The following is a 26,340-nucleotide window of genomic DNA, read 5'->3' on the forward strand; positions in this document are numbered from 1 at the left end:
GCTCTCTCTCTCTCTCTCTCTCTTTCTTCACAACTTCTCAAACTCTTCTCTATTTATTCTCCAACCCATCTCAGCGTTAGAAGACTTCAGACCTCCCTCTTCTCTTCTTCTATTCAATCACATACCCTTCTCTAGTATTAATCATCCATAAAGTTTATGGACAAAACTAGTGGTGGTATTGGTGGAGGTGGGCTTACGTTAGACACTTCGTTGTTCCTTCACTCTGCTACTAACTTCTTCTCCCTCAAGCGCAAAGACAGCTTCGCCATGGATCACTCCGTCGAGCTGGACTTCTTCTCCGACGACAAGAACAAGAAGCCCCGCGTCGCTGACTCCGATCCCGATCTCAAGGTCCCTAAGAAGGAAGACCTCACCATCAATGTAAGTCCTTCCACAGCTCCTTACTTTTCCTCATAGTTGTTCATTGTTTGTTTTAATTAGTTAATTACTAACATACGTTATATATTTATAAATATATAGACCGGGCTGCAACTTTTGACGGCCAACACCGGCAGCGACCAGTCGACGGTCGACGATGGCATCTCGCCGAACGAAGAAGACAAAGAAGGCATCAGTGAGGTAATATATATATATATATATATATATATATTTTTTTTTTTTTTTAATATTCTTCTTCTTGATGATTAGTTTGAATGGTTAACATAGAGTTTGTAACTTTTTTTTTTGTTCTTTTGTGTAGTTAGCAGCGTTGCAAGCTGAGGTGGGACGTATGAATGATGAGAACCAGAGGCTAAAAATGATGCTGAGCCAAGTGACCACCAACTACAATGCTCTTGAGATGCATATCATCACACTCATGCAGCAAAGGAATCAAAGAACTGCTAACCAACAAGATCATGTGGTAATTATCAACCTTTCTTAATATACATAATAACTTGATTAAAATTACAATGTAAAAAAAACCCACATAATTGTATACAAATTTGTAATTTCTAGGCTGTGAAGAATGAAGGAGCTACAGCGCCAAGGCAATTCCTGGACTTGGGTCCGGCCGACGAGCCGTCGGACTCGTCGACGGAAGGCGGCAGCCCCGACCGCTCCTCCTCGCACACTAACAGAGATCTAGTCCCCTTCGATCATGAAAAAGCTACTACTACTACTACTACTACTACGATTACTAGAGAAGATACCTCTGACCCATTGCCAAAATTTTCAACTCCCAAAGGACCCGATCAAGCCCAAGAAGCCACCATGAGGAAAGCTCGCGTATCAGTTCGTGCCAGGTCCGAGGCTCCAATGGTAAGAACTAATTTATTAACTAAAAGAAATTACAACAATTGATCGATTGCATTGGATTCAAACTTAATTGTTAACTCTTGTAGATCACTGATGGATGCCAATGGAGGAAGTATGGGCAAAAGATGGCTAAAGGAAATCCCTGCCCTCGTGCTTACTATCGATGCACCATGGCTACTGGATGCCCAGTTCGCAAACAGGTATTATGATTTCTAATCATTAATTTTGTTCTCTTTTTTCTAGTGTTGTTAATTTTATTGATCATTAATTGCATGATATGATGATTTGAAAAAAAAAATAGGTGCAAAGGTGTGCAGAAGATCGTTCTATATTGATAACAACATACGAAGGTAACCACAACCATCCATTGCCGCCGGCCGCGATGGCTATGGCGGCGACGACATCTGCAGCAGCGTCGATGCTCCTCTCGGGCTCGATGCCGAGCGCCGACGGCATGATGAACTCCAACTTCTTGACGAGGGCTATTCTGCCATGCTCGACGAGCATGGCGACGATATCGGCGTCGGCGCCGTTCCCGACCGTCACGTTGGATCTCACCCAACCCCCCAACCCGGCCCCGTTTCAAAGGCCGCCGCCGGCCTCCCAGTTCCAAGTCCCCCCGCCCCAGATTTTCGGGCAGGCGATGTACAACCAGTCGAAATTCTCGGGGCTCCAGATGTCCCCGGAGTCCGACGCCGCACAATTCTTGAACCACAGGCCGCCGGTAGCCGCCCCAGCGTCGCTAGCCGACACAGTCAGCGCCGCCACCGCGGCGATAACCGCCGATCCTAACTTCATGGCCGCTATCGCCACCGCAATAACCTCTATTATAGGTGGAAATAATAATACCAACAACAGCAGCAGCACTGCGAACGCCAATGGCAATGGAGACAACAACAACAACAACAAAGGCTGCTAATTCTTGAAGAGCGTCAAAAATTCTTTTCTTTTTTCTTTTGTTCTGATATCAAGATATACAAAGATATTTTTTTTTTTTCCTTTTTGGTAATTTTTATGTGTAATCGATCATTTACGGTAAATAATAATATAAAGAGATGGAGATGGGGAAAATATATTTATAATAATTAATTTCTGGAGTTGCTTCCATGGGCGGATCTCTCGGGAGTTGGATCCAGAAACGTCGTGAGGAAGGGGTCAAAGAAAGCGCCATGCACGTGAACAACGTGGGTTGCTGGTTTGACACGGAAATGGCCTTTTTTTTTCCCCCGAATCCTTTCATTGGGCCGCACTGCGGGGCCCATCTTGACGAGGAGATAACGTGGCAGTTGGTCATTTGACTGGTATGCTGATTCGGTGGAATTAGGAATAAAAAAAAAGAGTGCGAGAAAAAGATGGACCGCTTCTTTTTGCAAATCACCCCTCACCTCTTTACAATATTTTTTTTTCCACCATTTATATCACAGATATAAGACTAGTTTGGTGTCAAAAAACTAAGGATAATTCATTTAGGCCAATCTGGACATCAAAAATATATGCATTTAATGGTTAGCCCCCCACTAAATGCCAATTGGGAAATAAAATTATCTCTAAGAATTTCACTTCCAAGACAACTTGAAAATTAATAGTTGCGTCGAGAAGAAGAAGAAGAAGAAGTGAGAGAGAGAGGAGAAGACTTAAGGAGGAAGATTGGGCGTTGACGAAAAGTACACCGGGAATGAGGACAGGGGGTGGTGACGAATTTGGAGACCACGACGGCACCGATTTGCAAATTAAACGATAAAGAAATATCCTTTCTCCCAATTTTGTCTCTTTGTGAGGGGTGGAATTGAATAATGCATGGGATAAGATGGATAAGAGCGAGTGGATGACAAATCGGCAGAAAAACTTGGAGTCCGATCGACGTATGCGAGTTTAACACCGAGGAATTTGAACGGAAGATGATAACAAACTCCATTGTCTTCTCTTATCCAACGATGTGTTCTCGATTGCATTATTAAGCTAATCAAGTTCCCGGACAACGATGTTTCTTATCCGTATCTTTTTAATTGCTACCGAAATTATAGAGCTCTTTTTAAAAAGATTTCAATGGGAATGATGTAAAAGCCCTTGGTAGATGTATACATTTTATTCACAGAAAAGCACTTCCCTCTTGAGAATTTTTATTGTTTGTTAAGATTTATGTACATATTTTAATCTTTCATACATGCTGAAGATATATCGCTAGGATTCACCTTGCTTGTGGGACACAATTGGTCTTGCAAATTATGCACGCCAACTGTTTGATTATTTTTCTTAACACATTGGTAGATAGAAAATGTACTTCCATGAGGTGTTGAAGAATGTCTGAGTATTGTTTCTTTCCTTCTGTTGTTTATTTGTATTACAATTTGATAAACGAAGTGTGGCCATGAAGAGTTGACGAACAGTTTTGTGAACCGAAGGGAGCATAATTGAGTGTTAGTGTGCAGAATAGAGATTAAAATGTTCGTAAAAGTGTCGATAATCATAGCATTGTTCTTTGATAAATTTATTTGGTTTTGTAAAAATGTAACATTGGCGTTGTAGAATTGTTTTCAGTTTAACAGACAGACTGTATTCGTTGTTATCTGACCTTGACTATGATTTATCTGCTGAATAATTATTTTGCATCCTTTTGCTGCAGTCGAAGAGCTGAATACTTTATGGAGCTCAACTTCCTGGTTGTTTGGAGTCATCCTGAATTCTACTTGGTGCAGGTGTGCAATTCTTGAAACTTGTGAGAAATTGTAGGACAATGGGATGGGATTTGAAATGTGAAGTAGTTTACTAGATTGATTAGATTCTGAAAGTTCCAAAGTTTTGCAAAACCACTCAAACATGTAGTTAAGAGATAAATTCCTCCTACCTACACTTGAAGATTCACTTGAATAAATAAATTTTAGGTTAGTATAGCTTGTAATTCCAGAAAAAGAAATATAATTTTAGACTTTAACTACCTGAAGTTTCATAAAACCATATCTTCTGCATCACTGAAATTATTTTGTTGACTAATTATAGCGTAAAATAAATTTGGAAAGAGAAACAGTACCACAGCTCAGATATTCTTTATGCATGTAAGATAGGATCAGTGTATATTCAAGACAGCACTTTCTCTTATTACCTGCAATATCATAACTTGTTAATTTCTTATTACACGAGGGACTAACTAAAATTTGGCTATTTACTTCAAGGGTGGTAAGAACAGTTAGTAACAGCGACGGTTGATTGCATTGGACAAAACAACTTAAATATAGGTTATCTAACTTATTTATTCAAGCATCTTAAGAACCTCAGCCATTGTTGGTCTCATGGAGGGATCTGATTCTAGGCATTTTTCTGCGACAAGGAAGACTTTCTTAATTTCTTCAATTGGGAAATCTACAAGGGCCTCATCAATTGCATGTTCTTCCCTCTTTTCTTCCATGATTTCTTTCACCTGTTACACCACATTTCACAGCATTAAGTCATTAGCATGTTGAAATGCAGCTTATTAAAAGAAAGGGACTGGAAAACCTGTACGATGTTACACTTTGGTGACATACAACAAATAAAACTATTATCTAGAGTAGAATGCTCAATGAAAGGCAATGTCATGCTTATAGTCCTGTAGTGCTCATCAAAGCAATGGCAATTTCTTGTCAGGGCAATGACATGCTTATAGTTCTATATAGCTCAATTTATTCATAGCATAGTGTCATACTTTAAAGGGGAAAGTGTTATTCATGGAGAGGCCCCATAAGGGAAAAACTGCAGATATATGGTGGGTGGGTGGGGGGTACAATTGAGTGAAACAAGTAAATAGAATAGAAAAAAGGCAAGTAAAGGTACAGTTCAAGACTTCGAAACTGGAAAGGTTTAGACAAGGTAATTCATTGTATCCTAGAATGGAAATAAGCATATCATCTAAAACCAGTAGTCATGTTATAGTGAAATAAGAGAAAGTGGCCAGGCACATAGAATAGTGAAACAAGAATTTGGGCAGGTTGACACTGACTCTAGTGTCTCATTTTATTTGAAGAAATAACACTACCTTCTGACAGTGTAATTCTCTGTCTCTGTTCAATATCATGTTGACAAGCTATACTATGAATAATCTTTTACCAATCTGGGATGGGTTCTGAATACTATTTGTCAAGGAGTTTCATACTAACAAATCCAATAATTCGATACAATTAGGAGATCAAAAAAAATCATGGAATAGTGTTAAAGTGAGAGAGAAGAAGATAGTCTAATTTATCTCCACTGACAACATTTATGATTACTTAGAAAGCTAAAATTAGCTCAGGATGCATCTTTTGTATAAAAATGAGTTTGCAGAAGAATATAGAAGTATGAATTATATGCCCTTGGATAAAAGAACTTTGTTTGAATTTATATATTTGCGGAGATACAAAAAGAAATGCATTATTACTAGTGGTATGAACTTGGTTACTCAAAAGTTTGACTTCTGGAAGATAGACTTATGAGTTGGAAAGTTACCCAGGTCACCAACTTTGTGCCATTCTCGATGAATGATTCATCGGTTGGCCTTTTTCCGGTAAGAAGTTCAAGCAAGACCACGCCAAAGCTGTAGACATCACCCTTTGTCGTTGCTTTGCCCGTGTCGAAGTATTCTGTCAAGAATTCATAATAATAACGCACTCTTTCTTCCTAACATTTGTGGAAAATACAAGAAAAGAACCATTATCTAGCACATTACCAGGAGCAAGATACCCAAAAGTTCCTGCAACAACTGTTGATACATGAGTCTGATCTGGTTCCATCAGTGTGGCTAGTCCAAAATCTGATACACATGCCTCCAAGTTATGATCCAATAGTATGTTGCTTGACTTAATATCCCTATGAATTATATGTGGAATACAATCGTGATGAAGATACGATAAGCCCCTTGCTGCACCTACTGCTATTCTGTACCTTGTAGGCCAATCCAGAGGTTCTTCTTTGCTAGATTTGCCTGTATCAGTATGTCATAAGCATTTAGAACTGAAAAAGAATCTTGAGGACAACATATTCTCATTGGCTAAGTTATGGTCATACTACCATGAATTAGTGTATCCAAGCTTCCATTTGACATTAATTCATAAATCAGAAGATTAAAGCTTGGTGCTATATAGTATCCATGGAGAGGGACAATATTTCTGTGCTTTATGTCACCCATTGCATTCAGCTCTCTTTCGAATCCACACTCTCTGTCTTTATTTCCCTTGTTCAATTTCTTCACAGCAAATGCAATAGTATCATCTATCACTAATCTGTACACAGTGCCATAACCTCCAGAACCAATGATATCCTTGTTTGATAACCTCATGGTCTTCTTCATGAAAGATTTGGCGCTGAGAGACCGCGTCGTTGCAGATCGAAACATTACCATCTTTCCACCTGTTGGCATACATTTCATTCTCTGTTCCATTTGTAATTCTTGAATTTTGCACTATATGTAAAGAAGAAATAGATTACCTGATAAGCTATTTTCAATAATTCTTCGCTTCCGAGCCCACTTTTTGTAGAGAAGGCATGCCACAATAATCTTGGATATCACAAATGCAGTGCAGCAAATTGTAACGTAGAGTGCCAAGGTAGGACCAACCATACTTCAATCCTGAGACTACATAGTAAGTAAATAACTGTTAATTTAGACATACCATTCTGAATTGGTTTTTCTTCTATGATGCAGAATTATTTCCACTGTCAGCTAACATACTCCTACATTCCTCTCACATATTGAAGCAGAATAAAAACTTTGTTAATACTTGCAATGATGCCTACATCTTACAGCATAGAAAACTTCATGCAAATGTATTACTATTTGAATGCATGCAGATTGCGGAGGCTTACCTACAAGAGAAAAACCTTGGAGATGGAGAAGTTTGAGCTCAGAAAGAGAGGAACAATGGAAGGTACTACTACTCTCCTTTTTATGTGGACTTTGGAATCACCCAGAATGGGAAAAGAGAACCAGTTTGGTCTCAGGAGGAGGGCCTATGTGGACATGTGTCCATTGTGTGAGGTGTTAGGTGTAAAAGTTAGAAGATCCAACCAATCAAACGGGTTGAATCATGTGAAACTCTGACCTATACCCTTTCCCTTTCTCTATTTGCTGGCATATCTCCAGTTTTTTTTTACTCAATCATTTTTTTCATGACGTGTCTAAACGAAGTGGTGTCCGACCGGACACGTCAGATGTGATGCACTGGTCGGATGAGATTTTATTGCCACGTGGCCTTCGTTTATTAGGAAAATGTCGAGCAAATTACATTTCACACCCTACATCTTCACAAATCTACTATTCGTCCACTTTCTTCTTACTATTTACAGTTTGAGACGTATGAGAACAAATATATGAGGGCTTGGACGTAAAATCAAGTTTATTACCTTCCCTTCAACTTTGATTAATTAACTTGGGGTGTGAACTGTAAACTTGTAGAAATATAAAGGTGTGCAAGAAAATAAATATTCAAACCCATTTGATTAATAGAAAAGGAGCTGTGCGCCTGTGCATGCATTTTGATGTGATACCTGCTTTAATTATATAACTAAGTGTAGGGCTTGCTTTTATAGCTATTGTCCTATTTCTTCTTATTTTTTATATTAAATTATAATCGATATATTAAAATAAATGAACTTTCTTTTTAAAAAAATGTTCATACTTCAATCAATTTATGGGAAAATAGTGCTTCTAGTCTTTCATACAATCCATCACAATGGAAAGAATGGTTATAGTAGGCATGCATGATAAACTCATTGTACCCATAAATATATTTGTTACACTCTTAAATGCTTCCTTCGATCTCGCTAAAATACTACAATAATTCATGTACAAATCATCGTTGCCGTCGATCATCATCATTAATTTATTTCATTATCCGCGAGCATGCAAAAGGATCGTCGTGCGGTAATATCTCGTTCGTTTTGATTGCTGTGAATACTAACAGAACCAAGGTGACGACAACAGAGAGCACGGAGAGGACCAACATGAGGAGGTCCGCCATCCCTCCCTTCACCTCTTGGGCATACTCGGTGGCGGCGAGGGCGAGAAAGGTGAGCGGGAAGGAGTAAGCCCACCAGGCCACGTTGAACCTTCTCATGGATTTTTTGAACAAGGCCGGCCTCGAGACCTGCATGCATTGCACACATATTATCATTTATTGTAATAGATTTATTATAATTTTATCATCTAAAATGTAATCAGTATTATCTTTAGTATATTAAAAAGTTTATTAATTTATCTACAGTTTTGTTTTTAATGAGTATTTTCAAATTCGACATATAGATTAATTAAATATAATAAATAAAAACTTTTAATTCAAATATAATCATAAGTTGTGAAGTGAATTTAAGTGTAGTGAGGTGCGAGTAAAATGTACTTTTCCATGAATTCAAATTTTGCTTCTCTAAATATAAGTGTGTTAAAAGTTTTTGTTTTGCCCGAAGGAGTGGAAAACAAAAGGAGAAGTGACGTGGTAGCGTAAGTGGCCATGCAACACTAAATTAAACAAATAGCGAGAAAGAAGGAGAAGACAATGTCTTTAATGGGTAAAGCTAAGAACACAAGAAACATTTTGTCACCCGTAGAAAGCTAAAGAAAACTTAATAAGATGGCAAGAGATGTTTTAAGAAATATATACGTATACTAGTAATGCAGTCGTGAAGTGAATTGAAAAGGATAAGATTGTATAAGAGGAAAGATTGATTATTAATTACCAGGGAGGCGAAGAGGAAGAGGGAGAGGAAGAAGAGCATCTTGCAAGAGGTGTCAAAGGAGTGATTGATGGAGTCCCAGGCGAGGCTGGCCATGCTCGGCGCCGCGAAGAAGAGGAAGAACACCGGCCGGAGCATCACCGGGAGGCTGTCGCTGCCGAGGAACCGTTGGTACAGGGTGACGAAGAGGACGAGGTAGTGGGCGATCCCGAGCGAGAACATGCACACGGCGCACTCCCTCCGGCCCATCTGGGCAGCCGCCCTGGCGCCGACGAGGTTACCGATGACGGTGATCTGGCTGGTGGGGTTGGCCATCATGGATAAGAACTTCTTCCCCTTGGTGAACCACTGGCCGTAGATCTTGACGTCGAGGATGAGGATGGGGAGGGAGAAGAGCCACCAGAGGAGGTGGTAGCAGTCGGAGTTGGGTCGGAGGAAGGGAGTGGATTGGAGGAGGAGGAGCCACGAGATCCAGGGGGCGAAGAGATAGTTCATGCCGACGTGGTGGGCGAGCTCCGCGCGGATGCGGCGGGGGGCGAGGAGGCAACGGGCGGCGAAGAGGAGGGAGAGGGCGGCGAGGGAGAGGAGGGCGAGGGACCAGAGGAGGACGAAGGCGGCCGAGGGGAGGAGGCGGAGCAGCGGCCGGAGGGCGTGGGGGTCGGTCGTCGGCTCGCTCAGCGTCTTCCACAGCAGGGCCTGGCCGCAGAGGGACAAGCTGATGCGGAAGTAGCCGGCGTGGAACCGCTTCAGCATCCCCCCGAATCCCGGTGACGACGTAGACGACGACCCCTTGCACCCTTTCCTAGTGCCCTGATGATTTGTTGTTGTAGCCTGTGCAAACAAGCCATCAATCATCACCTTCCCCGAGTCCAATGGCAACCCCTTTTTGATATCTTTATAGTCTGTTGTGGCTTGTGTGGATATACTATCAATCATCATCTCTTCAAGTTCCAATGATGACTCATTTCTAGTATCTTGACAGTCTGTTGTGACTTGTGCGGATAGATAATCAGTCAGCATCTCCTCAGAGTCCAATGACAACCCCTTTATATTATCCAGATGGTCTGTCACGGCTTGTGTCGACGAGCAAACACTCTTTCTATCATCCGAATAATCCATAGCGGCCTCCGTAGGCGAGTGAGGAATAGTGATGAGGAGGTGGCGGACTTTGGCGTCCTCCATGGGAGGAGGGTGATGCATGGATGTTGGTTTATTTGGGAGGAGCTCTATAAGCACACAAAGGGATAAGTTTGAGGATGCGTTCATGGCATAGTGCATGGCTTGGTATTTATAGAGATTTGGAGGGGGAGCTAAGATGGATGGTGTCCAGTAGATGCTGACCTGGATGCAAGTGAGCAAGAATAAGCTGACTAGGTGCAACTGCAGCTAGAATTTTTATTATAACTTTTAACTATTCACTAATCACTATTAATTAAGCTTGAGAAGGACTTAAAATTAATAGCCTTGGCTAAGTTGGCTCAGCTTTGGAAGCATGGGCTAAGCTAAGCTAATTATTCGCTGACTCAGCTTTGGCTTTAGTTTTTCTTCTTATCTTGGACTATGGCAGTGACGTTGGATTATACGTCTACTCAGGTTGCATGGGCGGCTGGAGTTTTTTTTTTTTTTTTTGACCATTATAAATCTTTTAAAATTTTTTAATTACTTCATTAATTTATCTGGAAACTTAAATATGAGACTAAAAAGAGTTGCATGAACGATTTTGCTGATTTAGATGGTGTTTCATTTGTACATAAGGGATACTTATTTATGAATAAAACTTACTTAAATATATTTTATAACTAAACACTTACTTATTAATGAATTATGACTCGCATGATAAATTATACACAAAGTGTGACAAAGTTATGTATATTTTTTAAGCAAAATTTTTAATTTAATTAATATGCTTATTTATAGTTAGTAATTAAATATAAAATTTTCACATAAATTTATTCAAGGTGATCATTATGTTTTACAATCAAATAACAAAATGTAAGTAAATTATAGATATAATTATTTTATATTTAAAAGATGTGTATAAAATTATGTTTAGAAAAAAACTTATGCACTAAATAAAAAAAATCTAGAAAGGGTTAGTTTGGTAAAAGAAATATTTCAAATAATTTCGCCATATAAATTTTATTTTATATCACTGCGGTGGAGGTATTATCGCAGATAGTAAAATGTCTTAAATAACCCTACTTCAATTAATCAAAGATGAGTATAAATTACATTTCTTCTTGAATCTTGTCAGGAGTAATGAGGAATGCTTAGTTAGTAAGTTAGGATTAATTACCCTCTGTTTTGAAAGAAAACTAGGTTTAATTTACATGTGTGGACATCAACAGAGTCTACCTTAAAGGATCCAAACCTGACACAGCCCTTAATTTTTTTTTAAAAAGTGCAGTAATAAAGTGTAGTAATATTATATGGCTGTGAAAAAATTTAATCCCCAAATCTTTTGCTTTTAGAGGTGACAAGGTATGGAGTTGGTCAGAATTTATAGCTAACAATGTCCCAAAAGGAGTGTAGTAGCAGTGGAAGCCTTAAAAAAAGAAGAAGATAATCTATAGTTAATTGCAAAGTATAATGAGATAATTTGAAAATTAATCTAGGATAAAAGAATAAAATGAGATTTTTTTTTTACCAAATCAGTCTTTATATTTTTGACTAAAATGATACCGTTAGATTCTCTGTCCAACGTAAAATGCTAAAATACCATTTATATTTGCTAAATAGATTGATTAGAGAGAAGGATAATTTGGGTATTTTACAATTTTACTTGATTTGTTATATTTGGTATAGATGAATATTTTAGTAATTTGTTCAATGAAAATTTTAATAACTAGTTTGATAAAAAAAAAAAAGTTGTATAGAATGGTACAGTAATGTTGGATATAATTACTTGAAGGTAAATGATATTTAATTTAAAAGATAATTTTACTTTGTAGGTTGTGAATGTTCTTTTTTTGTCCTCAGTACCTTGTATTGATCAGAGATTTATATTAGATAACCTGACTTAATAGCTTAAACTATTAGCTTATATTGTGCCCTACTAAATATCAATGACGAATTAAACCCAAAAATGGTTCAAGTGGGCTTAAACTAATTCCAAATTTGAGATTGGATGGTGAGGATTATGAATAAGTCTAAAGTTTCATTGTTTCATGACTTTATTTTCTTTGTGTGATAATTCAAGAGCCCGTGAGATATAGACCGGATAATTAGGCCAAGGCCAACCCTCTTTACTAGTTTGCAGGGCACGTGCCGATCGCGTTCTTCTTTCGCTATGGCATTATCGAGAGGAGGGGGAAGGAAAATACCAGTGACGAAGAGACCTCATCGTCTTCCTCTTTTGCGGTGCGGTAATCCTCGTGCCACCTGCCAATACTACTAACACGGCATAACGATCGTTGCTTTTAATTATTAGATTAGATGACTTATGTCAACCCCCTTTCATATAGAAATAGACCCACATAAGCACTTAGACTAAGATAATATATGCTAAAAATGCGACTAATTTATAAAGGTCACTTGGAGAGTCTAGACTCTTTTAAGTAGAGGCTAAATTAGTTCCCCAAAGGTGTCTATGACCAATATGATTAAGCTAATCATTTTTTAAAAATGTTCAATCTAAGGCATGCATGAGGATTGTTAGTGCTTTGTTCATGATAATTTTTTCTATTACTTTTGGTAGACTAAGCAATTCTCTTTCTACAAACAGGTCATGAGAGTCCTATTTCTTTTAATTTCCTTCCTTATATTATCCAGGGATAATGATACCTAGAGCTCTTAGAATTATTACTTTTGTTTATAATGTTAGATGAAAAATATCAAATAACCATCTAAAAGAATAGTAAAATGATCCTTAAATTGCCTAGTTATATAACAGGTCACAATGATATCTTTTTTAGCTAAGAAAGTTTATATGCCACAAAACAAAACAAAAAACAATAGCTTGAAAGATCTAAGTATAACTATCTTTATAGTCAAGCTACTTAACATCAAGACAAATAAAAACAATGGGATTATTTAGGGTATGGAATAGACACCAAAGATATGCCCACAGGATCAAATCTATCTTTGGGACTATGAACAAAAGTCCAAGGCACCAAAGATCTCAAAGTCATAAAGAGGTAATCTCATTTAAAACCTAGTTGTACTTTCCAACCCTAGTGCATGGAAAAGCTAGCAGCATACTTTGACTCTCATAACATAAGCATAATAATAATAATAATAATAAAGTGCCCATAAGCAAAGCAACTTATGAGAAGCCACACATCTTATCCTAGGAATATTTAGTGCACAAACTTAGTGGTGGACAGTGACTTTGCCTCACTAAGGCACAGAGCTGAGGTATTCTGACCCACTCTTTACAAAGTTGGAAGATATAATCTAAATATAATGTATATCTTCCATGTCAATATACCCAAGAATATATGTTGCTTTCAATTGACCTTATTTCTTTCCCTCAATATATATATATATATATATATACATTTTTTCTAATAATTGGGACAAAGTGGCCAATCTTGTAAGGTAACTAGCTGCTGCTATCAGATTGATCCTAGGAAATATATCATTTATCTATGTGAAATTTTGTTAGAATAGTTCGCCTAGAGCTTAAGCTTTTAAAGTAGCTGACGAGTTAATATAATATTATATCACTGTAGAAGTCTAATCAAACCTATTTATTATTTAAAATAGAAAATCTTAAGTCTAGGAGTGAGAAAGATTTCGGAATGTAAAAGATAAAAATATGTGGTTTTCTAATAGTTTAAGCTTTTAGAGTAATCATCGAGTTAATTAACAGTTCATTTAAGTATCACATTAGCATCTATTACTTGGAAGTCACTAATGCTGTCTCCTTTTACTTGATCAAGAAAAAAAGTGTAAGGATCAACCATATCCACTTGTAGGCATGGGTAGTTTTACTATGGAACACTTTCTAAAATTAGGAGTCCTCAATTGGATCCAATAGGAAGTGGATATTGGAGGACCATGAAATCCACTAAATGGAAGAATTAGGTATAAAGGAAATGTTATGGAAGTGGATGATAGTAATTAACAAGTTGGCTAAGTAGCTAAGCTAACATCTATCTATCAAGTTCTGGCTTGTGCCAAAACTACTATTAGCTTTTAGAAAATAATTAGTGGAAGTCATCATTCCACCAAGATTATCCAACTTATAGTAGTTCATAGATTGACTTAAGATTATCCAAGCCATGAAGCTTCTATGAAAGCATGCACCCTAAGATTATCCAATCTATATCTATCTATGTATATATATATATGACAGTTTTAGTCAGTGTATCTCTATCCTTATACTTGGAACTATTTCTCTTCCTCATCAAGGAATTTGGTAGGAAAAAGAATTGGAGGACCAACTATGTTGATTCTTTTTTTATTTTCTTAAGAATGACACAAGTATGACAAGACCCTTTACTTCTTGAAAGACTACACAAGGATGCAATATAAGGCAATATAAGAAGGTACCCAAATGGCATTGCCTAAAATGAATGGCTACAAAGAATTATGATCCCCTAGCTTCTATTATAAGGTTTTCAGGTTAAGTTTCCTTTTAATTAACATGATCAATTATTTTTATTTTGTTATTTTTTCACAATTTAGGTTTCAAGCTGAGGGCTAAAATAAGTCTGTTTTAATGTATTTGTCAGAAAAACTTTTAAATAGTTATGATATAAAAGGTTTTCGAGGTAACTTTTCTTCTAATCAATATGATCTATTATTATTATTATTTTTTTTAAAAAATTTAGGGTTTCGAATTGAGGGCCGCAAACAGAGTTGCAATATAACAGAGGCTTATAAAATGATGCAACATGACTACCAACCATCAAACAAAGAAAATATTGAACATTCTTAGGCTGCTTGAAAAGGCAATTCATTCATGGCTGAGATCCTTTCAATTTATGGTCTGCCCTACCATAATTTTTTTTTTCAAATTTCTAAACACTATTCAAATAAGATATAAGATTTTCAAACTGTTGGTGGGCCTAGGGTTTGCATGTAGATCCATTTGTTGTCTGCCTATAAAGAATGAGGTGGATTTCCTCTTCAGAATTGACCAACCAAAACACAACTTAGTTCCTTCAATCCTTGACCACACCTTGTGCTGTCCACTTCACTTCATCCCCTTACCCACTTTGCATTAGAAAATAATAATAATAATAATTTAATCTCTTTTATCACCTTGTTTTAATAAGTGGAGGTTGCACAACTTGAGATTCTTAAACTCATGCATACACCTAGCAATTGCACCAGTTAGGTCTAATATTAGGTTGAATAGTAACTCCCATCAATCCCTTATCCTTTTATTCTTTCCATCCATTGTCCAACAGTCCATATATCAACATCTCCATAGATTTTAGTGCATATTGGTTTCTTTTTTTGTGAGTGCATGATCTCTCTAAATTCATATTGTTCTTGGTGGATAAGAGCATAGAGATGTGAGGATAATAAAGTAGCATTATAAATATAAAATATAAAAATTATTATTTTCTAACCGTTTAAGATTTTAAAATAGTTAGTGAGTTGTTATAGTATAAGATCATAAGTTCAAATTGAACTCATATGTTGTTAAAAATATAAAAATCCACTTTGAAATATCTCAAACCTAAAAAAAGTGAAGTGCATGGATCAATCTAATGGTTGGTGATACTACACCACATTAGAGTTCTTTCATGTTATTTAAGTAATTCACTTGAAGAGAGTTTACCACTATAGTGCTAAGATCTGACCTAATTGGCTATGTCATTAAGCATGTAAACAAAATTAAAGATTATAATAGGTTGTCATAGAACACCAAGAAAGTGTTGCAATTTTTTTTTTTATGTAAAATGTTTTGATCAATGACTGGATGCATGAACATTATTAAATCCTTAGATTGCCAAAAGATAAATTAAACCCTAGAAGATCATCATGTCCACAGCTGGATATGAACACTTTTTCTAGGTCATTCCTTGCTAATTATTATGCTTCTTTGGTTGCTAATGATGATGATAATTTTCTAACCCTTTTTTTCCATTCAAATATGATGGGAGGCTACCAGATACTGATAGAGACTTCGAAGGTACAACTAGTAGTAGTATCTTCATTCCACCAAACATTGGTGCCTAGTTTGGTTGGTTGGTGTAAAAGACAATAAGGGATTTATGCATATTTTTATAAGAAAAGAGGTATTGATAAAATTATCACACCAGCTAAATTATGAACATTGATCTAAAGAGAGAATAGTGTTTGAATACTATTAACAGAGAGTTAATTCATAAATAAGAGAAACTTTGTGCACTAACCAATTAAAGCTGAGTGATTAGAGAGGAAAAAGAAACCATGAATTAGAACTTTCATGTGTTAAGCTCAAAAAAGTTTGATGAATTTTCATGGGCTAAGCTTTATTTTTTTTCTTCTTCTTCTTCTTCTTCTTCTTCTTTTTCTTTTTTTTCCTTACACCCGAAAATCAGGGCTTTAACTTATTGTCATAAAAAACTGGCCTTAAGAGTATACAACTTTTGAAGGGCATACAGGAAAAAAAAAACTTTAAAAATTTAGAACCCCTATTTACTGGGCTAAGCTCAAAAAAACATTCAACCAATATGAAACTCCATTATTGGTAAACAGAAGATAAAATTATTGAAAATGTACTTGGATAAGCCTGTGATACTTCAACACTATACCAATACCCAGTTTCAAGCTGGACTAGATTAAGATGCCTCTCAAAAGACAACAGATTGAGGAAAGAGCTTTCCAATTTCTAATAATGGGCATTGTTAATATAGCATCCACATATCCACACTCCTCTGAACTGACTATATCATCAAGCTAAATGAAAAGAAGAGTACCAAGAATTTAACGAAGATTTGAATAAAATTTTCTCGGAGTTTATCTATGTTCACAAGCATATAAACCAGCTAGACAACCAATCTACAAGCAATAGCAATGCCAGAACCTTGAAGCACAAGGCATCTAGCTACTTCAGGTGTGGATTATACCAGACTATACACGAGAAGACTGATCACAAGACTATCGATACAAAGAAGATAAACAGCTAACCAGAAAGCAAACACACAAACATCAGATGGCGATTACCACCAGCTTCCATCCTCGATCATTAATCCTCTAAAGCTTCAATAATTAAACCTTTATTGGCAGCTCTCGTTCATGTATCAATCTGCTTGTGTGATAAATGAAAAAGAATCATATTATACAGGGTATTGTAGTCTTGAGAGAAATGCTACATAATGAAAAGTATGAGCAGCAATGTATTTCATTTGTACTAACAGGTATTATTTGTTCGACATTATGAATGGCAAATAATCTTAAACTAATTTAGTTAAAGAAAAATTGATATAAATCACCTACTTTCCTTATAAGAATCCAATTGAAGGTAGAGAAAAAAGGGATAAACATTAGGAGGAAGTATTTAGACTATACTGTGCATGAGAAGAAAAGTACTTTGATTAGACATGTTACATCCCTAGCATATTATTTTTCTCATAATTTAGCTGCCACCTATGAAGTACAGATGCAGATATAGAATACGGGGATACGAATACAAAAATACGACAAGTTTTTAAAAATAAGATACGGATACTGCATTAATATTCTAATAAATAATATATTTTCAATATGTTGTCAAGCAATATAATATATGGTGAAAAGACTACATCCTAGAAATGATAGGATAAAAGAAAAGAAAGCTACAAATTTAACATCTAGATGCCCTAAACTCAAGAATAATACTGTAACAAAAACTAATATGAAATTCAAAATATTAGTGAAACATTAAAACCTAATTCAATTATTTATCTATAATTAATTTAGATTTTTAAATGACTTTCAAGTTATATGTTTAATTCATTATTAAATAAACAAAGTCTTAAAATATCATGAAGGATTAGATAATCATATATGCATATAAACTATATGTTTTTTATCATATGTTTAGCCAAAATAAAAGGATTGGATGATTAAGTAATATATCGGAGTCGTACCACGCCGTATCAAAAACTAAAATTAATATTTAAATTTGAATACTCCTCCAGTCATATCCGATACGTGTCGGGTAGTATCGGAGTCTGATACATATCAAATACTACTACAGAGGGGTAAATAAAGTATATGTGCTTCATAAACTACCACAAAGAAAATGATATAAAACAAATGGTTTTAAAAAGTCAAAGCATAACAGTTTTTATACATTTGACAACAAAGCTAATAATCTCAAGGACAAATTAAAACAATTAGTCTATTACATTCAAAAAAAGTAATAGTGAACTAATTTATCATGGTTTTATAGTAAATGAGTCGAGCCTCAGTGAGCCAGCTCTAGCTCAGGCTTGGCTCAGCTCAAATCGAGCCGAGCCAGACTAAGCCCGAGTTTGATTGGAGGAGGAGGAGGCCGATGGAGAAGATTGGGTTTGTGAGGGAGAATATTATTAGATTTAGGGTTAGATAGAGATAGGAGCCATTTGATCAAAGATCTGATAGTTATAAATATATTTATTATATATAATATTAATAAATATTATATTTGACTTGAGCCTAAGCAGGCTCGCTCAGGCTCGGCTTGCAATTCAAATCGAGCTCAAGAACATGTTCAGGCTTGGTTCAATTCAAGCTGAGCCGCGTCAAGCTTGAGCCCGAGCCGAGCTCGGATTACTTCCATATAACTCCATCTTTTATGTTGCAAAGTTATTAGTACTACTGGAAAGCAATCATCCTGACCACCAGAGGCACATCTGAAAACATTTTCTGTTTGTACCATCACTCTTTTTGGTCAGATACTTTTCATGAACCAACATAAGATTGACACACAATTGCTTCTTGCTCTTCCTAAATTTTAGAATATAGCACTCTAATAGTAAATCTTTACTCCTACTTTGCAAGAGGCACATCTGAAAACATTTTCTGTTTGTACCATCACTCTTTTTGGTCAGATACTTTTCATGAACCAACATAAGATTGTGACACACAATTGCTTCTTGCTCTTCCTAAATTTTAGAATATAGCACTCTAATAGTAAATCTTTACTCCTACTTTGCAAGCTTAAACCTACTGAATTTATTGTTCATCTAACAGAGGATAGTCACAAGATAATCAAATTTCCATGAGCTTTGACCTTAAAGTTCACAAAAAGGAAAGCAAGAAAGTGCCAATAATCCAAGAGAAGCAGCCAAGCACTAACAACTTGCTGACACCATGATAAATGAAAGATAAAATCATAAGCCTAAAAAGCCACAAGAAAAAAATATTAACATGCCTAGTTAGATTAAAACTTTCATTTTATAACAGACCTTCTGAAAGAAATAATTTAAAACAGCACGCACAGTTTTCTGTGATAAACAAAGCAACATCAGTTATCTCACAACTTAAAGAGGAAAACTATAAACATTTTTTAATCCTAGTGTATTTTTAAAATGTGTAAGCTAATGGAGAGGATTGTTCCTTCATGCAATAAAAATTACCAGACTAATTAGAGAATATTCATGATGACACAGGAGACAAACAGTAAACAAGGAATCCCAGCATAATGTTCGACTAGTTAGGTTGTTTCATTGAATCAAATCCACACCACCAGGGACTGTTTATTTGGAAGCTTTTTACTTATTGAGCTCTATCTTGTGTGCTGCCCTCTGAATAAAATGGGCCATCCTAACTATCTTTATAGCCAGGTACTTTTTGATCTTCCACTCCCATTCCAATATCACCATTTATACTAGCTCATTTCTCCTTACCCATGTACTAAGTCTCTTTCTTTGAAAAAGAAGGATCAGTTGGATCATAGTTTCAATTAGACTAATTTAATGTAGATTTACCAGCTAGGCTCTTAGAGAACACATCGATTACCTCAAAACTCCCTAATGCAAAGCAAATGTGCAAAGCAGTACAGAAGGAAAAAAGATATGCTCAATCAACCAAAGAATAATGCAATATGGATGTCAGGATTCAGCTTGATGGTGTTTCAAGTTCCAGTTTAGATGCCCACTGAAATATTTCAATCTCAGAAATAAGAGATGGTTATCATTTTTAAAATAGGTACTTGCTTTGTTGGTATTAGATGAAAATTTGAGTTGGCCATCTCTCCCTATAATGCCTTAGTTGTATAAACAGTTTTATGACAAAGAATCTGCCTTTTCATAACAATCACTTCAAGCAGTGGAAACAACAATAATAAATGAAGTGCATCTTCCTATATGTGGGATTCCGTGGTAGTAATCTAAGACTTCAAAAGCCAGGTGTTAGGCCTAAGCCAATGGTAGTGTGAGGCTTCTAGGTACCACACTGGTTCTTCTACCCTAGGCTTATGTTAATTATGATTTCTTGTGTTTCTCACATTAAAACTTCACATGTGATCTTTAAACTAGTCTAATCCCTAAATTATCATATCCAATTAGCTTTGCACCTTCTGTCTATTAACCTTTAGATTTTTTGTATAAGAGAGTTTAATGTTTAATTGATGATGCAGTTTGAATGACATTTAGACAATTATATAACATCTTTGATAAATCCAGTAATGGTAAACCTTAAAAGACGTCTCAGGTAAAACTAAGGAGTACACTTCTCTAAAACAAGGACATTGTGGATTTTTTATGTTTATTATGAACTTTTCCCCATCCCCATGTTTGCATGTTTCTTAATGAAGTATCCATCTCACCCACTTTCCTAATGAATTATCCAGTCAATCACTAAGGTGGAATAGATGCAACTCATCCCTTGCCCCACCCTATACACTGTGCTGTTGGTTGACATGAGTAGCATCCTAGGCTTCCTCAACACCTTGCTTTGCTACCATGTTTGCCACTAGTTCTTTCAGTTTTTGAGCTCTTTACCTCTTTCGAGCTCACGTCTTTCCATACCTCACTATACATATCTGACAGATCTTCAACAGAAACCTCCATTTAGATGATGTCTCTATGCTTATGGGGATGACCACCCTACAGCCTTCATGTTATATTTTTACAATATATATACCACTCTGAGAAAAACCCCGTTCTCTCTCCTTGTTAATGGTTGTGACTTTTGAGATCTATCCACCATTAGAACCCATGGAAGATGGAATAGAGGGATGCGGATTCAAGATATTGATTTAATAATTGGAGCTTAAGTAAACCTAATAAAATAGATACTTTGACAGTAATAAACACGATGTTTCTCTTGGAATATAATGACTAACTGGGTAGTCATTCTAGGAGCAGCCATGTGACCCTATTGCTTGCTAGTTATTCAATAGCATAATGTTGTGCTCCTCTGCATAGTATTGATTGGGTGGTGAATGACGGATTCTAGAAAGACGCATATGACTTACATGGCATATTGTCAAATCTCTAATTTGTGGGGAAATGGCTGGATGTATATTAGGTTGATGCTATAATATTAAACAAACTAAGAACACGAAAACAAGTGTTTCAAAAGCTACTACTGAAAAATGCACCTAGAAATCAAGGCTATGACCTCTATTCTGCACATGCACACAAAAAACTAGCATTTAGCAACCAAAAGACCCATAAAAGTGAATTTAAGCACAAAAATAGAGCAGCGGTTAATTCATTATAGAAGAAATTGGGATGCTTATCTTAGGCAAGCTGAGCAAGAGTTGCTGAATTTGCACCAATAAGCTGAGGTCAGAATCAATGAAACAAGGGACAAGATCAGATGGAGGTTTGATAGTAGAGAAGTGTACTCTGTCAAGTCCTTGTATAAGTTCGTAAAAAATGGGGGTATGATCATCAAGTTGAAGGTTACTTTGAAGATTAAAAGCATTTCAATGGATGGTGGGTTAGAGCAAATATGTCCTTGTGAGAAGAAAGAATCAATGAAGCGTCTGTCTTCTGAAGTACTGCTATGTGAGGACTAGAGATTGGTAGGACAGGAGGATGGTTTTCTGAAGTGTTTCCATGTGTTGCTATTTTTGGGAATAGGACTCTGGAACATATTAAGGATGTTTGGTATGTGAACTCTAAATTGGGTTTGAACTTTGAAGGGTGTTACAAAATGGTGGAAACTTTAGATGGCTCAAATGATCTGGTCAATTTGATTAGAACAGAATAGAGTTGTGTTCTGTTAGAAATGGAAATCTTGGGAGGAATTATTCCACAATATTAAAGCTCTATTCATGTGTTGCGCAAGTGTACAAAGAGAGGAAAAACGGAAGGCTAAACTGCTATATGTGTATCAATTGCTTCCTTTGACTTTATCAAATTCTTAACTAGGAAAGTACATTTAAGGACACATCTAATTTTTTTTTAAACGTCCCATATCACAAGTACCGCCGAGTCCGGGGCCATCACAAGGAAAACCATAACCGAAATCTTTTTTATCCGGTATTAATTTCGAACCGCGTGCATCTAAAGCAAGGGATTGACTTTTTTCTATGGGGGAGTGAAAAATGAAAGATGACCGTGGTGAATGAAGCTGGATGAAGACAGAGCTCGTGTGATCATTCTTTGTTTGTTCGTTATACAGTTGATGGTATGGTACTATGGTTATTTTGTTGGTCGATGTTGATAAGGTATCCCTTGCTTAATTTGGCAAGCTCCTTCCTTTGTGGAGGGGTGAAGCCGAAACCGACATAGCAAGGTAAGGTCAGGAATTAAACTTTGTAGCCGAGCAAGGTGCTATGATGCTCAGTACGAAGACTATAAAGAGTTATCTATAATAACTACTTCCGCATGTACATATGTAAAAAAAGAAAATCTAGGTATTCATCTCGTTCCCGTAACAAGGCCTAAGAATAAAAAGGATTAATTCTAGTGGACAGAAAATGAAAAATTTTACCTCTCGATCCTGCGAATGCATCTAATAATCCGCAGCAATTCCAAAAGGAAGTCCGATGCTTTAAAAGTGGCGCAGCAACCATCTAAAGAATCCAATTGAACCCCCAAATAAATAAAGAACATATTCCAATCAAATAACGGAACAAGGAACAGATCAAATAACTCAAAAATCGAGGGAAAAAAAACTTTTTTCTTCATACCTGAGGAGTAACCACCTCTGTTTCCCCACTCTTTTCACACACTTCTCTCCCCTCAGGAATCCCCTCAGCCGCCGCAGCCGAAGTTTCCGAAACCACCGCCTCTTTCGCTTTGCTCTCGATCTCATCACTCACCAAAACGATCTCCTTCTTCTCCTCGATCCCGATCTCTATCACCTCCACCTGCTCCGATTTGACCAACTCCACGCTCACGGCTTCCACCTCCTTCGTCTCAATCTCCTTCTTCTCCTCTCCGATTCCCCCATCCGCCGCGCTCTTCTCCTCCCTCTCGTCACTGCTGGTGCTGACGGAGCTCAGATCGCCGTTGTTCTCTTCAAATCAAGAACAGGACACAACAAGGAGACAAATCTCAAGACCAAGCATAAGAATAAAGGAAATCGAGATAAAGGATATGGAGACTACCATGAGAGGAAGATGTGGTAGGAGAGTAAGGTGGATTGATGGCTTCCTTCTCCTTCTCCTTCTCCTTCTCTTGCTTCCTCCTTGCTGCTTTCCTCTTCTTGGGGCCTGACGGCATGGCTGATGGACTCGATTTCTTCTTCTGGTCTCCCGCCGAATGGATTTGAAGGATTGGGAATAGGAAGAAGAAGAGAGAATATTAATGGCGAGAGAGAGAGAAAGAGAGAGAGAAGAGTTATCTAGAACTGAAGTGAAGAGGAGAAGATGATGAGATTCCGTGGGGTTTTGATTATTTTTCCTTCGTTTTCATTGAACAATTACATTTCCCACCCTGTATTTTTATAATTTGTTTTCTAAGCTACATGTTATGGATTGTATTACCAAAATGCACCTTATGTTAAATTCAATTGACAAAATGCACCTCAGAGTAATACGAGAGGGTTCCAATAAAATGTTCTTCTCTTTAAGTTAAATCTTAAATTATTTTCGAATATTTCTTAGTTAATCTTAAGTTTGAACCTTGCCCAAAAAGTGTTAAAAGAGTGTTCGGTCGTAAAGCTAAAAGAATTAGCAAAGTGTAATTATATGTAAGGTAAAGTGTTTGTTTTATTTTAAAGTAAGATACAAAGGAGGAGGAGCAAAATGTAGATATTGAAAGGATAGGGTTCTAAAAGTAAATTCATGAAACGTGGGGGTGTAAAGTATAATATTTCTACGTTTGTCCTTTCCTAGTATTGTTTTGTAATGTTCTGGATGGATCACGTGCGCAGTTCGCTGCCAGCCACGTGTTGGAGATTGAGTGGGGAACGAGGGGATTCTCGCGAATGACGCGCGTAGTAGTCGGCATAGTTTGGACCTTAGATCGGTTTCGATGGCGTTTTCAAATTTGAATTAAAGACCGCCTTTGCAAGTAGACCCCTTTCATTGTATTATTTTACTGACAGCTCCTCCTTTTTATCCTTTTCTTTCTTTCTTTTTTTTAACTTAGTAATCGGGTCGGATCAGATCGGACCAAGCATAACCCTAAAAATTTAGATTATTTGGAAATCGAGAAAAGATAATTTTGGTCATCGGATGTTAGAATGCACTTACGGGGATAAATAATATCCGATGAAAAGTACCGCTATTGAAAGGTAAATAATGCTTTTTGAATGCACTTATGAATTTTTACTTTTATGCAAACTTCGTGTGTAATCTTTTAGAACTATTTTGATTATGCATGACAGATGTATATAAAAGAGTTTTAACCTAACTTAGGAGATCTGGTCTAATATCTTTTAAAGATCATTGTAGATCACCTATCTTTGGGACGATCCATGATTGAGCATGCTGATCAGTATTTTTATCTATATCATAATTTTCGGATCTTAAAAACTTCATCTCAAGGGTCATTGAGATTAGAAATCAATTATAGAAAGCAGTACATCGCGGATTTGAACAAACAAGATCTTATTAATATAGCCGTGGGTATCAACGACTATCTATAAGTCTATTTTGTAACTGTTATAATTATTTAGAAATTGGTTTGATCCCGAAAAATGAACGGCAGTATCTAACCTAAGTTTTAGGTATTTTTTATATAAAAAAAATCTGTGTGTTTGAGAATTGAGATTGCCTTTTTCTATGTTCATTATTTTTCAATTTTTATTATAATAAATAAACAAGATGGCTTGAGAAATCTACCCATTCTCAGGCTTATTATCAACTCTTTTTTTCTTCAGATAATCCATAAACTAAATCACTGCACACTGGATTAATCACAAACACCACACAACAGAGAGAAGAAAGAAGAAAAATCAAACAATCAAAAGCAATCATAATTCTCAAATTGGAAGAGTCTCCAAATTCAATTCCTGACTCTTCTTTGATGTCCTCCATGGATGGCAAGAATGTAAACAAACTGAGTAGCTGAGAGGATGATCATAAAAGACTCCATTGTTCTCTGCAAAGCAAATGTTAGCAATTTCAAATTAATTGATTAAAAATTGATATACAATCTCTGTCTTAATATCTTACCAGTTTTGCATTTCTTCCACCAAGATTAATTTCCTTACAGGCCAAACTGCCATTATAGAGATAAAGACCCAAGTTTAATTAGATCAACCTAATTAGTGTAATAATAGTCTTTTAATTACTACTTACCCCATGGCTACAAGGGTGAGAATCCATGCAATGAGAGCTGAGGCTGCAGCAGGCTGCAAGCTATCATAATTCCAAAACCTAATGTGATTAAATCCGGCGATCGCCGCAGCGGTGCCGATGGCGCCGGCGATCACCGCAAAAATCACGAAAAATCCGGTGGCCATGTTTCCAATTGGGAAAAAGATTGGAGGGAAATTAGCTGGAAGTACTAATTCTGGACCTGTCAAACTTAACAATCTCAGTCCTTTATAAGTCTTGAAGAAATGAGGTGAGACTGTATATATATATATATATATGAGAGCTTCATGCACTGGGATGCAAGATAGTAATAATGAAAAAAAAACAAGATTAGTGAAAGATTAGGGAAATATACCTATGATAAAACCTCGATTAATGGCGAGGTTAATGGCCCATCCACCAATGACTGCAACAATGGCATACATGCAGAAGTTGAGGAAGAGAAGAAGGGAAACAATGGGCTTTAATTGCTCATTAGCCATTGATGAAATTTTCTTATGATGAGCTTTGAAGAGAAGATAGAGTAATGGGATTAGATGAGAAGGGTTACTTGTTCATCATCATCATCATCATCATATATATATATAGTCTAGTTTGCAACTTACAACTATAAAGTTTTGTTCTTTTCTTGCCAATCCTTAGAGCAAGTTGGTTTTAAGGAGGTTGTAAAGATGAAGAGAAGAACTTCAAGTTCAAGGAAAGAAGCTAGCCATGGAGTTGGTGTTTTTATTTGAATTAAATTTTCACTTCTTTATTCCATATTCCTTTTGCTTCCTTTTGGTAGAGGCAAGAAGAATTCCCTTTAATTAATTAGCTTTCAGTGTAATTAGCATTGT

The 26,340-nt window shown here is 36.5% G+C and overlaps 5 protein-coding genes and 1 long non-coding RNA gene across 6 annotated transcripts; 2 read left to right on the top strand and 4 right to left on the bottom strand.

The window, feature by feature from the left end:
* On the top strand, positions 1–2,342 carry LOC140792952 (WRKY transcription factor 6-like). The gene is made up of 6 exons (XM_073144214.1): positions 1–381; positions 481–579; positions 701–862; positions 958–1,260; positions 1,344–1,457; positions 1,559–2,342. Exons 1-6 carry the CDS (start codon positions 157–159, stop codon positions 2,174–2,176), a joined length of 1,521 nt encoding a protein of 506 aa, XP_073000315.1. The 5' UTR covers positions 1–156; the 3' UTR covers positions 2,177–2,342.
* A 515-nt stretch (positions 2,343–2,857) lies between these two features.
* LOC140792955 (uncharacterized) lies at positions 2,858–7,375 on the top strand. Its single transcript, XR_012109851.1, has 2 exons — positions 2,858–3,953; positions 7,057–7,375. It is a non-coding gene; the product is annotated as an uncharacterized lncRNA (long non-coding RNA).
* On the bottom strand, positions 4,266–7,195 carry LOC140792954 (receptor-like serine/threonine-protein kinase At1g78530). Its single transcript, XM_073144216.1, has 6 exons — positions 7,072–7,195; positions 6,694–6,841; positions 6,277–6,615; positions 5,936–6,190; positions 5,716–5,849; positions 4,266–4,672 (listed from the first exon to the last, which is right to left on the bottom strand). Exons 2-6 carry the CDS (start codon positions 6,824–6,826, stop codon positions 4,505–4,507), a joined length of 1,029 nt encoding a protein of 342 aa, XP_073000317.1. The 5' UTR covers positions 6,827–6,841; positions 7,072–7,195; the 3' UTR covers positions 4,266–4,504.
* A 578-nt stretch (positions 7,376–7,953) lies between the features above and the next one.
* Positions 7,954–10,192, bottom strand: LOC140792953 (S-type anion channel SLAH1-like). The gene is made up of 2 exons (XM_073144215.1): positions 8,938–10,192; positions 7,954–8,351 (listed from the first exon to the last, which is right to left on the bottom strand). Exons 1-2 carry the CDS (start codon positions 10,132–10,134, stop codon positions 8,088–8,090), a joined length of 1,461 nt encoding a protein of 486 aa, XP_073000316.1. The 5' UTR covers positions 10,135–10,192; the 3' UTR covers positions 7,954–8,087.
* A 6,598-nt stretch (positions 10,193–16,790) lies between these two features.
* LOC140792360 (uncharacterized) lies at positions 16,791–23,655 on the bottom strand. The gene is made up of 4 exons (XM_073143312.1): positions 23,348–23,655; positions 22,928–23,256; positions 22,729–22,810; positions 16,791–17,122 (listed from the first exon to the last, which is right to left on the bottom strand). The coding sequence occupies exons 1-4, from the start codon at positions 23,460–23,462 to the stop codon at positions 17,118–17,120; spliced, it is 531 nt and encodes a 176-aa protein (XP_072999413.1). The 5' UTR covers positions 23,463–23,655; the 3' UTR covers positions 16,791–17,117.
* Positions 23,656–25,073: 1,418 nt separating this feature from the next.
* LOC140792662 (membrane protein PM19L-like) lies at positions 25,074–26,132 on the bottom strand. Its single transcript, XM_073143783.1, has 4 exons — positions 25,860–26,132; positions 25,487–25,706; positions 25,361–25,406; positions 25,074–25,286 (listed from the first exon to the last, which is right to left on the bottom strand). Exons 1-4 carry the CDS (start codon positions 25,984–25,986, stop codon positions 25,191–25,193), a joined length of 489 nt encoding a protein of 162 aa, XP_072999884.1. The 5' UTR covers positions 25,987–26,132; the 3' UTR covers positions 25,074–25,190.
* Between the last annotated feature and the right edge of the window lie 208 nt (positions 26,133–26,340).

The sequence above is a fragment of the Typha latifolia genome, chromosome 7, assembly GCF_019914945.1.
Source record: "Typha latifolia isolate L0001 chromosome 7, TyphaL0001v2, whole genome shotgun sequence".
In the NCBI taxonomy this organism is placed as follows: Eukaryota; Viridiplantae; Streptophyta; class Magnoliopsida; order Poales; family Typhaceae; genus Typha; species Typha latifolia.